The sequence below is a fragment of the Podarcis vaucheri genome (genome assembly GCF_965113315.1).
Source record: "Podarcis vaucheri genome assembly, chromosome: 16".
Lineage (NCBI taxonomy): Eukaryota > Metazoa > Chordata > Lepidosauria > Squamata > Lacertidae > Podarcis > Podarcis vaucheri.
Genome location: NC_138754.1, coordinates 42,558,226 through 42,571,717, shown reverse-complemented (window position 1 = coordinate 42,571,717; position 13,492 = coordinate 42,558,226). Strand labels below are relative to the sequence as shown.

Here is a 13,492-nt window from a genome sequence, read left to right as displayed (position 1 = left end):
TTTATCGCTCTGACTCTTCCAGGATGTCTTATCTGTTGAACAATTGTGTTGCCCCAGCTTCTTCAGAGGAGAAAAAAAACTTAAACATGTTGCAGAGGCTTGACAGCCATATGTCAGGAGTGCTCTGATGGTGTTTCCTGCTTGGCAGGGGGTTGGACTCGATGGCCCTTGTGGTCTCTTCCAACTCTATGATTCTATGATTCTATGATTCTATGATTCTATGATTCAGAGCTCCCAAAAATAGACCAAAGGCAATTGTACTGTACTTCATCCAGCAGAGCTTTACTGCTACTGAAAGCAAATGAGCATAATGGTCACAAATCCAGTACATTCAAAATCCAGTTGTAATAAGACCAAACCTTAACACTACAGCATACAGAATACCACACAGGAACAATGAGATAAAAGGAAAAAGTGAGACCCAGGCTCCTCCTGGTCTGACTTGAATAGTCAGCACAACCTTGACAGAAAGATAACAGAACTAGTTTAAACCAGCTGTACTCAGCTTCCCAGAAGAAATAACCCAAACAATAACCTTCTGCCTGTTTCTTTCACATAGAAAGAAAACTTTCCAGAACACTCTTGAATTAAGCAGAACAGGAAAAATCTCTACACATAAATCAACACTTTCTTTACTAAGAAATGCAGACTGACAAATTGTAGGAATGACGTTGTGGAGAATGTATCAAGATTTTTGAATGAAACCATGAAATTACGTCACTATAGGTCCTAAGAGCCATTTTCATACCTCACAGTGTCTGGACAGTTTTATCCTAAAGTATCTCCTACTATGTTCTGTTAACAGTGTTGTGTTGTGTTCTGATCCATGTAAATGATGCACGTATTCTATGCCAATATAGGAGACTAATTGATTGAAGTGGATTTGTTGCACCAGGACAATGGGGCACTTTAATTCACTTTAATTGCACAAACCTAAATTTCCAGTGTGCCCTCAAACCTCTCCCATAAAATAAAACCCTGGAGGTGACCAGAGATTTTTGGCTTGACTTTAAGCCTTTCCCGCTGGCTTCCCCTGGTGAAGGGCTGCTGCTGCTGCCGCCACTTCATGGTACCAGGGATTTAAGTGCAGCTGCAACTGGGGAGTGGTGTGTCATGATCCTTCTCATTTAGGCTTTCATGCCAAAACGGGAGGTGATTTTCTCCTGAGTTTGTAAGCATTTTTAAAATTACTCTGTTAGTACCAATGTAGATGAAGTCTGTGATTATACCCCTATTGCATGGAGCAGGTTTGCAAGAATGTGCTTTAAGAGCAGAGAGAATGTGAGCTATGCCAGCCCTGCAAAACAGCCCCCTGTTGTTAGCCCCATTTTGCTGAAGGGAGGCGGGAAGAAGTGAAGACAACCCTGAAGAATAGCTGGATGTTGTTAGCCTAGTACCGGTATTTATTTTCTTTCTTTCTTTTTTGGGGGGGAAAAAGAGGGGCGAGGGGCCTGTAAAGTTGACTGCAGCAGCAGAGTGGAAGTCAGGTGGACAGCAGGTTTGGTTGCAATCCATCTGTCTTGAGAGACAATGGAGTGTGCCTCCAGGGGTGAAGTCAAACCGCAGGGGAATCACAGTGCCTGCTGTGGCTGCAGAGACCAGCCACTTGTAACTGTTGCCATTCTGCATTGTTTTTTGCTGTGTTAGCAGCACCAAAGTGACCTCTCTGGGCAAGCCTGGGCAGAGTGGGGGGGGCGGGGGTGTCATGGGCTGTGCAGATGACAACACCCCCGTCTCAGCCTTGCAGGTGTGGAGCCAGTCAAAGCCATTTCGCAGGGTGTGGCCACTGTCCCATGCTGGCCACTGCTGCAAAGAGTTTTGCAGGCTCAGGTTGAAGAGTCAAGCAAAGAACATAGCCAGGATATAGAAGCAAAACAGCAGCCAAGAGGCCTGATCTTTATTGTTGCAACAATGACTCCAAACTACAACATAAAAGATGCAGAGAGAAGCCCCAAACAAAGGGTGTCACTTTCTTTTAAAGGTTTTCCCGAATTACCCATAACACCACATTGAAATCGTCACACATCTCACAAGCATGTCATAAACTAGGAGTGGCATCTTGGCTGTCAGGGATATTTAGCATTCCTGGCACTGGTTAAGGCAAAAGGTGATGCCCGCAATCTCTGACATCCAGGCCAAGTCCAATATCCCCCTTTGTCCGAGTCTGGAAGGTGAGACCTGGCACCTATTGGGTATGGGCAGGGTTTGCAGGGAGTACGCGACCATTCCCCTTGGGGATTATGGCTCCCCCAGGCCGACCTCCCTCCTCTGGTCGCCATCCTTTCTGAAATATACTCAGAGTCGAGAGTGGATTTCATGCTCTTTATTCAGCTCATAGTGGTGAGGAGGAATGAATGAAAGTCCCCTCAAAGTATCTGCTTTATATACATTATTTACACAATGGGCTGCACATGATTGGTTAATTCTGGAATTCTACTGTAAGCTAATCAGGTTGTGGATTTTTTTACTGTAGAAAATGAGACCACGGCTCTACTGGGTAAAAAGGCTGGATACAATGTTGCAAGTCAGTTCCCCACTTTCCCTGACTCCGCGGGGTTCCTCGGCGAGGATGCCTGGTTTACACCTGCAGTACCGGGGGTCCTCCTTAGGGGGCGCTGCCTCGTAAGCAGCCGTCAAAATGAGAGACGCCCCGCGATCCCTTCGTCTTCCGGCAGGGAAAGGGGGGGAAATGGGTCGTGTGTTTCTCACTGACGTTTCCGGCTGCCCCACTTCCAGGAGCCGAGGGCAGGAGGGGAGCCCCGCAAGGAGCAGGCCGGGCGGAAGGGGCTTACCGGAAGGGCGGCGCCCCGCCTCCCCGACGGAACTACCGCTCCCGGCATGCCTAGGGCGCCGCCGCCTGCCATTCCCGGCGTCCTCCGGGAGCGGAAGCGGGAGAGCAGAAGCAGCGGCGCGGGCGGCCCTTCAGAGGACGAGGAGGCCCCGCGCGAAGCCGCCCGCGCGAACCCGCGCTCCCCGGCGCGCCATGGCGGCCCTGCAGGGGGCCTTTCCGGGGGGAGGAGCCGCGCCCCCGCCGGCCCAGCTCCTGCCCGGCCCGCTCGCGCCACCCCTCCGGCCCGCCGCGGCGGGGAGCGCCATGGAGGAGCTGGGGGCCCGCCGGGCCGGCCTCTGCGCGCCCCCGCCGCCCAGGATCCGCGCACGGTAGGCAGGCAGGCGGGCGGGCGGGGGGCGGGGGGTCCGGGCCTGGGCGCCCTGGCGGCTCCCGCTGAGCGCAGCCTTCTCTCCCCCGCAGGCCGCCCGCCCTGCGCCGCCGCCGCAGCCAGAAGCGCCGCCTGGACGGGGAGCCCGACGGGTAAGCGCCGGCCGGCCGGCGGGGAAGTGGGGAGGGGGCGCGGCGGGGAGCGGCCCCCGGGAGCTTCGGCCGCCGCGGAGCCCCGTCTAAGCTGCGCCATTCCTTCGCCAGCTGCCCGGAGGCCAAGAAGAGGCTGGCGGAGGCGGTGCCTGCCTTGGGAGAGTGGCTCCTTGTCGCGGGCCAGCCGTGTGGCCCGGGACTCTCTCCGCAGGGCCAGAGTCACTTGCCTGGTCCGCTGGACGTTCCCTGGGAAGAGATGGAGCAGTCGGCGGGGGAGCTGCAGTGCGAGGCGGCCCGCAGGAAGCTGCAGGAGATCGAGGACAGGTAGGGGCCGGGACACTTCAGCTCAGGAGGGGGGAAGGTGCCTCCTTTTGCAACCCCCTGGACTGGATTTGCTGCTGCTGGCCTGGTGTTTGCTTGTTTTTTGTTTTCGCACTGGTATTTTCTCTACTTTAGCTGAAAGTGAGTAGGTGCAGAGGTGAATACGTGAGATTGATAGACCTCATCTTCTCCTCCCCCCACCCCATCAATGATTCCATCAGAAATTGCCCAGCAGCACCTTAAACTTGCAGTTGCCGCAATGGAATGTCTAGCTGCTTTTTCTTTTTTTGTGGTGACATTATTATTATTATTATTATTTATTTTATTTCCTTTCTATACAGCTTTATATTTGAAAGGAAAAAAATTCATATCCCTCCCTTTCTGTTGCTAGAATAATTGACGAGGATGAAGAAGATGAGAGCGCCCTTCCGGCAGGAGGTGTCTGCACCCTTCCCACCTTGGTTCTTTCTGACACCCTGAAAACAGGACTGAAGAGGGATTACGAAGGAGACCTGACAAGGCAAATGATCGAGTCCATGTAAGGAGCTGCCAGAGCGAAGCCTGGCTCATGGTGGTGCTTGGGAGGGGGCCGTACAGTCCACTGAACTAACAATGCATTTGGCAGTTTCACACACACCCTGCCCAGGGCCATAGCAAGGCAGGCTGTGACAGGATCTTCCTGCTTGGCTTGAGGAGGGGGTTGTTGAAGGGACCAAAAATAGGCAACTGTGGGGATGAACTCCACAGCAGCAGTAACACTGCAGGGCTTTGGCTAGGGGTTGATGCAACAGGTTTCTCTGTTGTGATTCCTGTGCTCTCATCCACACAGGAGCCGCCCCTCCATGGAGCTGGTGCTTTGGAAGCCTCTCCCAGAGTTCCTCACTGAAAGGACACATGTTTCTGTGAAAAACTTCAAGCCACTGATCACAGGAAGATGCCCCACGAAGCCAGCAGCCCAGGAAGCTGCCTTTTGCCCACAGACGGCAGAGTTTCCTGAGCAGCCTCAGCAAGAGGAGATGCCTTCGGCCCTCTATGGCCCCCTGGGGCGCCCTGCAGGTGCAGATGAAGAGATGGAGTTGTAGGCAAAGAAGAAGGGGCTGAGGCAGAGTTCTCCAGACATGCTGAGACTGGACTTTTCGGGGGAGGGGACTGTGAGGACCATAAAGAGTCTAGGGTGGAATAGTAACATGTCTGGAACATGGAGCAGAAGGCGCTTTCAGAGTCCTTGTAAAGAAACGTGATGGGTAGGGTTCGTATTTTTCCTTTTGGGTGTGACTTTTTTCTTCCCTTTTCATGGAGTAAAAGTCAGGAGCTGACAGTGTAGTTCTGGCTCAGACCACCCTCTATGCCCACTAAGCTACAAGTGTTGTTCTGTTTGGAACTTCAGTGGAGGGTTTTCATCTGCTTTAAAAGGAGAGTCTCAATCTTGAGTGTTTGGTTGCCTGCGTTCGCTTTCACTGCTGCTCCTTGAGCCGTGTGACTTAAGTGTTGCTGTGAGGAAAGGGAGGAAAGGGCACCTTGCAGGCATCCTTGCCGGCTCAAGTGTGGCCTAGAAATTGTCAAGAGGTGGGGCGGGATAGAGGCCAAGCCACAGAGCTGGCTGCAGGCCTTAGCTTTGAGTCAAGAGCCATTTCTGTTGGCTGACTCCTGCTTACTCTCCCCTTCCTCCCAAAGATTGCTCCATTGGGTTGAGGGAGTCAGGACACAGCAGATGGCTTTGGGCCAACCATTCCCAAAACCAATGTCATACAAGTATCAGCCTGCCCAAAACAGCAGCTTTAACGTTCATTTCACCTTGTGCCTGAATCTGAGCCATGGCTGGTGCTGCCAGTCCTCCAGTGACAACTGTCTGAATGCCATAGAACACAAAGTTGCTTTCCTCTGGAACGATACCTCGTGTCTTTATTCAGAAAAGCCATTTCCTGGCTGCCAGGAAGCTACAAAATGGTCCTTTCCTAAATCTAGAATTACCAGGAAGGGCAACATCAGCAAAACATCCTCACCTGAAAGACTTTAAAACCACTCTCATTTCCCCCTGTTCCTGCTTCATTTCCTGGATGGTCACTTGAGTTTATGTGTATGTCCTTTTTGTTGGTGTGTTGTTGTTTTTATTAATCCTCCCTGCCCACACTCCCTTGTCTTCTTCAAAGCGTTAGAACAATTGTACCTAAACATTTACATCTTAATTCAGAGTGGAAACCCTGTGCATCCACCCCCCAATCTTGTTAAGACTAAACTGTCACCTGCAGCCAGCAGGGCTAGTGGTCAAGAGATTGGAGGTGTAGCCTGGCAACAACTGGTGAGCCAAAGAAGTATGAAAAAAACATTTATCCCATTGTTATTTTCCTTTTTGGTAGTCCTCTACATGCAAGCAGAAGTGGCTTTTAAACTGCCCAAGTTTCAGAGGATGGAGGGAAGGACACAAAGCGGTTAGAACCTGCTGGTCCCCACTCTGGTAGCATGTGGAAGGGCCTCCACAGCTGATGTGAGAAGACAGTGAAGGCAAATGTCTGGCTCTGGCATTAGGTCTTCCACTGGCCCACATCCTTGGAGGTCAGAAGGAGTGAGTGGTAGTTCTTTTTCAGATGTTGCAGTTACCATTCATGCTGGCTAAATGCTGTTTAATGAAGACTACTTCTGTTGGTGGAAGGATAAAATAGGTATATAAAGAAAGAATTCCTTTATTCCCCAGGTTTGGGGCAAGTACTCCATGGTGAGGACACAAGCAAAGTGTGGGAATACAGACCTTTAGAATATGCCCGTGTGTTCTAAAGGACAACACATTTGGTAAGCTTAAAAGTGTCTAAAACTCTCCAAAGGTCAGATTCATGTGCTTTTCCGTACAGCAACAGCACTCAGAAAGTTGCACAGGCTGTAAAACTTGGTGAAAGTTCCTAAGTTATTGGTATAGGAACTCAAGTGAGGTTTGTTAGAGCCATGCGGCTAAGCTGGAACACATACAGAGCTTTTCAGGGGGTGGGGTGGACAAAGACTTGATTATCTAGTCTCTCAAGGTGAGCTAAGCCTGGCAGGACAGCTTATGTAAGCATGTTGGTTATGAGGCTGCTTATCCCACAAATACTGGTGAGAGAAGGGGAATTCTTCTGATTCCAGAAGTAAATAGATCCAGATCACTTTAATTTATTTTCCAATTCATTTTTGTCATTGAGACCTGTCTCGGCTTCCTCGCAGGAAAACAGTGCCACACAAGTATAGCTCAGAGGGGGAGTTCTCTGAGTGTGTTTGCTGGTCCATCCGTTTGAAATAAGCAACATTGGATTGTGGTCTGTCTTTGGTTGGACCAATTTGTATGTCAATAAACTTTTTTAACGTTTGTAGTATGCTGTAGTATGCTGTGTTTTGACCACTGAAGAGGAGGAGGAGTTTGGATTTGATATCCCGCTTTATCACTACTCGAAGGAGTCTCAAAGCGGCTAACATTCTCCTTTCCCTTCCTCCCCCACAACAAACACTCTGTGAGGTGAGTGGGGCTGAAAGACTTCAAAGAAGTGTGACTAGCCCAAGGTCACCCAGCAGCTGCATGTGGAGGAGCGGGGAATCGAACCCGGTTCACCAGATTACAAGTCCACCGCTCTTAACCACTACACTACACTGGCTCTCACTGAAGAGGTGGTGGAATAGTTGCAAGCTTCTACTGGCCCCTGGTGATCAAAGCATCTCCCTGAACAAGCTGTGTTGCAAATCAGCAAGTGACATTGTGGCGCTAACGCAATGAAAGCACCTGCAGTTGCTGTGTAAGGTGGAGCAGGTGTCTTGCATCTCAAGCACTAACAGCAGCCTAAATGGGACCCCCCCCAAAAAAAAAATGCCTTGAGGGACACATTTCCACATTGCACTTTCAATGTTTTGGCAACTATTTAGCTGGCTCTCCCCCTACAACTTCTAGTGGCACCCTTGGATTTTGAGTCTTTCATGTGCACAGATTTTAGCCTATGATCCCTCAAAGTGTTGTGACTTAGTACTTGTAGTAATCTGTATTTCTGTGCCAGCTGAAATGAAGCTGCAGGTCTATGCAAGAGCTAATCGAAAGACACCATGTACTGTGCCTCATTACATAACATGGACTTGTTTTGTGCCTGCCTGCTCCTTGTCTAACAGGATTGCTGGGGCGACCCAGTCAGATGGGTGACATCAAGTTCTGCTGTTATGAGATGTACACCTCTGAGAAATATCGAGCAGGGAAGTTGCTGGAAACCACTTCAACCACTTCTGCTTGGCTCTTTCAGAACAATATGGGGAGTTCTTGGGCTTTCACAGCTGCTGCTTTCATGCAACTGCTAATTTTATCAGCCAGAAGTTTTTGTCCACTTTACTAAGCCCTCCTCCAAATCAGAGAGGTGGGCCTATTTTCTTGCTTCCTGGTCTGAATCAAAAGCAGTTTCACAGCATTTAATAGTACAGTGGTACCTTGGTTCTCAAACTGAATCCATTCCGGAAGTCTGTTCCAAAACCAAAGTGTCCAAAACCAAGGCACGCTTTCCCATAGAAAGTAATGCAAAATGGATTACAGTGGTACCTCTGGATGTGAACGGGATCCGTTCTGGAGGCCTGTTCACAACATGAAAGGAACACAACCCACAGTGGCGCATCTGCACACGCACGGGTTGCAATTTGACACTTCGCATGACGTCATTTTGCGCGTCTGCCCATGTGCGAGTGGCGAAACCCAGAAGCAACCCTTTCCGGTACTTCCAGGTTGCTGCGGGACATAACCTGAAAGAACGTAACATGAAGTGGACGTAACATGAGGTATGACTGTAATCCCTTCCAGACAATTAAAAACAACCCCTAAAACAGCAATTTAACATGAATTTTACTATCTGACAAGACCATTGATCCACAAAATGACAGCAATAGACCAGGCTGCAATTTACTACCAAGTATAAAAAACTAGCACTGATCTACCAATTGCCATTGAAGGGACGAGTGTGCGGGGCTGATGGTGCAATGCTGCCGTCGCCACCCCCCTGGCGCTGGGTCCCTCTGCTGCCTTTGTCACTGCAGCATCAGTCATCCCCCTCACCGCTTCCGGGTGTCACCAGTGTCCGGCACAGAGTAAGGGAAGCCCAGGTTGGGTGGCAAGCAAGCAGGCAACAGGAGTGTGGAGCTCAAAATGGAAGTGTACCCCCCGCACGGAGTACGTTCGGATTCCAAAAAAAGTCTGATAACCGGAACACATACTGGCTCAATTTTGATACCTTGTTCCTTTCAAAATCTTAATGTGAATGAAAAGGAATGGTGCAAAGCTAGTGACTGTTCTTTATGTAGCAATGCCATACTTTCTGTTCTGACTGCCCAAATAATAATAATCTTTCTTCAAACCCTAAACCACCTTATTGCCAGCAATTGTGCAATACTGTCTATAGGAAAAGTATTTTACACGTTTAATAGGGTGGGGAAGGCAGGCAAGAAATCACTTCCATTTTTTTAATTGCAGATAATTGTTTAAATATGCAGCGGAGGAAAAATAATTATTACACTTTTTTGTTTTACAAAATATTTCTATTCCAAATTGCCCCATTATTTACATAAATGAAAAGGGGAAAACCCACCCACCCCTCATAGGGCAATGTCTTAAAGAGCACAGGTGCCCACCTCTAACCCTGTAAAATGTCAATTTCTTAGATTGCCTCATCTCTGCATTAGGCAAATGTTGGGTTGATAAAACATACAAATGAGAACAATACTTAAGGTTCTGCTGAAACACTTTCAAGAGGAATGTTCTTTATAAGTAGCCCTGCTCTCCTTTTGGCTGTGAGGGTAGGGGCTCACTGGGGGAGTCAGAGACTCTTTTACACACTGATCAGCTGCGGAAAAAGTTCATTGGCAAAGGCCTCCTCCCAGCCATACTCTGCGTCCAATGGGGAGGACAGGTCACTGAAAGGGGAAGGGGAGCCCTCATAACCTGAATCACTGGAAGCATCTAGCAGACAGGGGGTGAGCTGAGGCTTCTGGCCTGAGGTGAGCAGGTGGGAGACGCCCAGCTCAGGTAAGAGAACATTGACAGGCTCCTCCTTGACAGAGATGGGGTACTCCAGGGGGACGCTTTCAGAGGAGGGAGGAACAACTTCCTCTATTCTCACTAGCATATTGGCTTGGCCCTCCCCCTCCGCCACAATCTCCAGGAAGAAGGGTTTGGTATACTCATGGTCAAACCGTATCAGTTCATTAATGGCCTCCAGCTTGGGTGTTGTGGACCCCAGAGAGGAACTGGGGGAGGCTGGTAAGGAATCTGCTTCTCCACTCGCTTCTTGGTGCAACTTCTCCACACAGGCTGCTTCTGCACTTCCTCCATAGTGCAGGAACAAGTCTGGATCCAAGCTGTCCAGAATGCCCAAGAGGAGATCAGACTGCAAAAAGAACAAGTCCTCTCATTAGCACAAAAAACATCCCATTCCAAGATGTCCCAGTCAGCTCCCCAGCTCCTAACAACCTGCCTAACCCGTTGGTGAAAGTAAGGTGGCTAGCCATTGCTGTGAGAATGTGAGGAAATCAAGGCCGTTCTTTGTGGGATGAAGCCCAGTCTGAGCTGTGCTCTAGGAAGCCAAAGGAGTCCATGTTCCATCTGCATTTGTGCACAGCAGGCCAGAAAGGGTTGCAACAGAACTCACCTCAGAATCTGAAGAATCAGAGTTGTCTGGATCCAAGCGGAGGCCACCACCACCAAGGCGAGCGGCTGCTGGGCCTGTCCCTGCTGCAGAGGAACACGTAGTCTAAGTGCTGCAGACTCAGCGGACCCGGCCGTTGCCCCAGTGGTGCTGCCCCTCTCGGGCTGCTCCCCCTCCTCTTCTTCCAGCATCTCCACCTTTGCGGGGGAAGGAGAGAGAGACTCAGGTGAGCGCTCGAGTTCAGGGAGGCAGGTGGGGCCTCTTGGAGCTGCTCTCTTACCTTGAGCGCTACTGCCGTCGGTGCTGCCCCTCCTTCTGCTCCTGCGGGCGGTGCCGCCGCCGCTTCCAGAGCGGGGAGCCCGAGGCGCAGGCGCAGCTCCCGGTTCTCCCGCGCCAGGCTGTGCGTCCGCTCGCGAAGCGCCTGATTCTCGGCCAGCAGCTTCTGGTTCTGCGGGGAGGAGAGAGGCGGCGCTGAGCGGCGGGACGTGGCCCCGGGAGCCCTCTCCGGCCCGCGCGGCCCTCCCTGGCCTACCTACCTCCGCCTCCAGCTCGACGGCCTGCCGCTCCAGCTCGCCCATGCGCGCCTTCTTGCGGTCCCGCGCGCTCTGCGCCGCCACGCGGTTCTTCAGCTTCCTGCGGAGAGAGGCGGCCAGGCTGTCAGCGGCCAGGCCCGTTCCCGGAGCCCCTTTCCCGCCCGCCCGCCCGCCTTCCCTGCTCCCCTCACCGGCGCAGCGCCTTCTCCTCGGGGCTGAGGTGCGCCAGGCGCTGCCTCTTGCGCGGCGGCGGCGGAGACAAGGCCGCGCCGGGGGCGGGCGGCGCGGCTGCCGAGGAGGAGGCGGCCGCCGGCAAGAGCAGCAGCCGCGCGTGGGGAGGCGGAGGCCCGCTTGCGGGGACCGGCAGGGGGACCATGGCGGCGGCGGCGGCGGCGGCGGCGGCTCGTTCCTCCTCCTCCTCCTCCTCTCGACGCGGCGGCTCCTCTCGGCTCCCTCTCGCTCCGGCAGACTGACTCGCCAACAGACCCTTCCGCATAGCTAACGTCGTGTCTCGCGCTCATTGGTCAGCGTGCGGCGACGCCGCCGCAGGGAGAGCGCTCATTGGGCAGCTGGCGGTTGCGTCAGCCGGAGGAACTGCCCGCGCTGCGCATGCTCCCTCTTCTCGCCCTTCCCCCCCCCAACCAGCGCCACGTTGGCCGCCCTCGCGCGCAGCCGCAGAAGCGACGCAGAGGGTGGGCGTCTCCTGCGCAGCCGCCGCCTCTGTCCGCGCCGCTGGCTGGGCTCTGCCCCGAGGCGCCTGCAGGAGCGGGAGGGGAGCCTGGCCGCGGGCTCCCCTCGCCCAGCGCCCAGGCGGAAGAGCCTCGCTGGCAGCCGCGGCTTCGCAGCCTTCGCTGCCTCCGGCCCTGGAGCCTTGTCCCCCCCCCCCGCGAGGCGCTTCAGGGTCCCGCCAGGGAGGAGAGCTTCGCTGCTTCCTCGGCCCCACCCTTCCGCCTTCCCGGGCTAGGGAACATTTTGCACCGTCTCTCCGCCTGGCTCTCAAGTAAAAAGTTCCCGCTGCGGGCGGCGTCCTTCACACCGGAGTTGTTCCGTCCCTTCTCGAGGCGGCAGGTGAGCCTGGGCCCAGAGCCAGGCGCCTTGCGGAGAGGGGGAGCGCTCACGAGGTGGCCCTCCCTCCTGAAGTTCCGGTGGGGCCAGACCTTTGCAAAGGACACTCTCCCTATGCTTTGTGGAGAGAAAAGCACCCTTGCCCCTCTCCCTGTCCCGCCTTGCATACAGTTCTGCAAACTGCAGAGGGGGCACTGTGCCCTTCTTCAGCATGCCATTCTGGCCCTGCACACCAGTGGCGTAGCATGGGGGGTGCAGGGGGGCCGGGCGCAACATTTGGGGGGCGCTCGCACTCGCAGCTCTCTGCCCCTACTAAAATCCACGGGTTAGGGGGTGCAAATTACTTGTCTTGCCCCGGGTGCTGACAACCCACGCTACGCCACTGCTGCACACAACAGCTACTCTGCCAAGCACCCCTCTCACAGGGGCAGTGATGGCGAAAGGGACTGATTGCAGTAGGCAGAGCTCAGTGGGGTGGCTGGATTAAGCCAGAAACAGATGGAAGGTAGCAAAGGGGGAAATCAAGTGAGGCTTTTCCACCAGCTCCCTTGAGGGGCTAGCAATTCTCTTTGGCTCTCCTTCAACTTGTTCTCCAAGATCTTTGGCTCTCCTTCAGCTGTCACCTGGTGACAACTATGTATCATGACTTGAATCAGTGGTTCTCGGAGGGTATGGCACTCCGCACTGCTGTGGCAGGAGAGGATGGCAAGCAATCAGTGAACTTAACAGCCTCAGACAGGAACATCTTGCAAGATGGTAGGAAGGATTTAGTACTTTGCATCACTGTCTACATAAAATTTTGACTGGCTTATAGACTCCTTTGCAAATCGCAGCTGTTCAGGATGAGGCAATGACATCCATTTCCAATGATTGGACCTTGAAAATGTCACTGGACTCTTTTTGGATATACAACCAGAAACAGTATCCATACCTCTGTTCAAGACCACTGACTATTCTTCTACATCTACAGTCTCTCCACAACATCGCACGAACGGGGATTTTCAGTTCTGATACATATGAAAGATCAGAAAAGAGAATGGCTTCTTTGTGTTTATGAAGGGATCAGAGTTTGTCTCAACTTACACCTACCGGTAATATAAATGAGATTTTCCAGAAAAAGCAAGCTCACACCTCTCATTGAGTTTGTATACATATTTAAGGCACATAGGTAAGGGGCTCATTTATAATTATATTTTGGGAATGATTCATGGTCTTATGTAGCTGCATTGTTTTGTACTTTCTGGCTGTCCCATGGTCATATAAAGTAGTTGTGTTCTACTTTACAAATCAAGCACTGCTACTTGTAGGTTTTTCCAATAAAAAGATTTGGTGCGGCATGAGCAAATTTTTGAGAAAAAAGTTTGAGAACCACTGACTTAGATCAGTGTTTCCCAACCTTTTTTGGGCAAAGGCACACTTGTCTCATGAAAAAAATCTCGAGGCACACCACGTTACAGCCCCGTGATGTCAGCGCGCAGCGTCACGCCGGGAGGGACGCACGAAGGAGGGGGGAGGGCGAGCGGAGGCAGCGGCGAGCCCCCTTCCTCCCCATCCGCCCCTTTCCGTGCAAGGAGCGTGAACAGGTGTGAGAAGGGGGTCAAACCTGCGGGCCGGTGCCGGGGAACCTCCAAGCT

At 52.5% G+C, this 13,492-nt stretch overlaps 2 protein-coding genes and 1 long non-coding RNA gene across 3 annotated transcripts in view; 2 read left to right on the top strand and 1 right to left on the bottom strand.

Annotated features, from left to right (window-relative positions):
- Positions 1-13,492, top strand: part of LOC309521392 — a 125,081-nt gene that overhangs the window by 14,701 nt on the left and 96,888 nt on the right. The gene's annotated exons all lie outside the window — the stretch shown is intronic.
- Positions 3,251-6,972, top strand: CCDC117 (coiled-coil domain containing 117). Its single transcript, XM_082203831.1, has 4 exons — positions 3,251-3,310; positions 3,422-3,634; positions 4,023-4,169; positions 4,461-6,972. Exons 2-4 carry the CDS (start codon positions 3,567-3,569, stop codon positions 4,711-4,713), a joined length of 468 nt encoding a protein of 155 aa, XP_082059957.1. The 5' UTR covers positions 3,251-3,310; positions 3,422-3,566; the 3' UTR covers positions 4,714-6,972.
- Positions 9,787-11,304, bottom strand: XBP1 (X-box binding protein 1). The gene is made up of 5 exons (XM_082203686.1): positions 10,985-11,304; positions 10,797-10,893; positions 10,541-10,708; positions 10,264-10,457; positions 9,787-10,002 (listed from the first exon to the last, which is right to left on the bottom strand). The coding sequence occupies exons 1-5, from the start codon at positions 11,287-11,289 to the stop codon at positions 9,813-9,815; spliced, it is 954 nt and encodes a 317-aa protein (XP_082059812.1). The 5' UTR covers positions 11,290-11,304; the 3' UTR covers positions 9,787-9,812.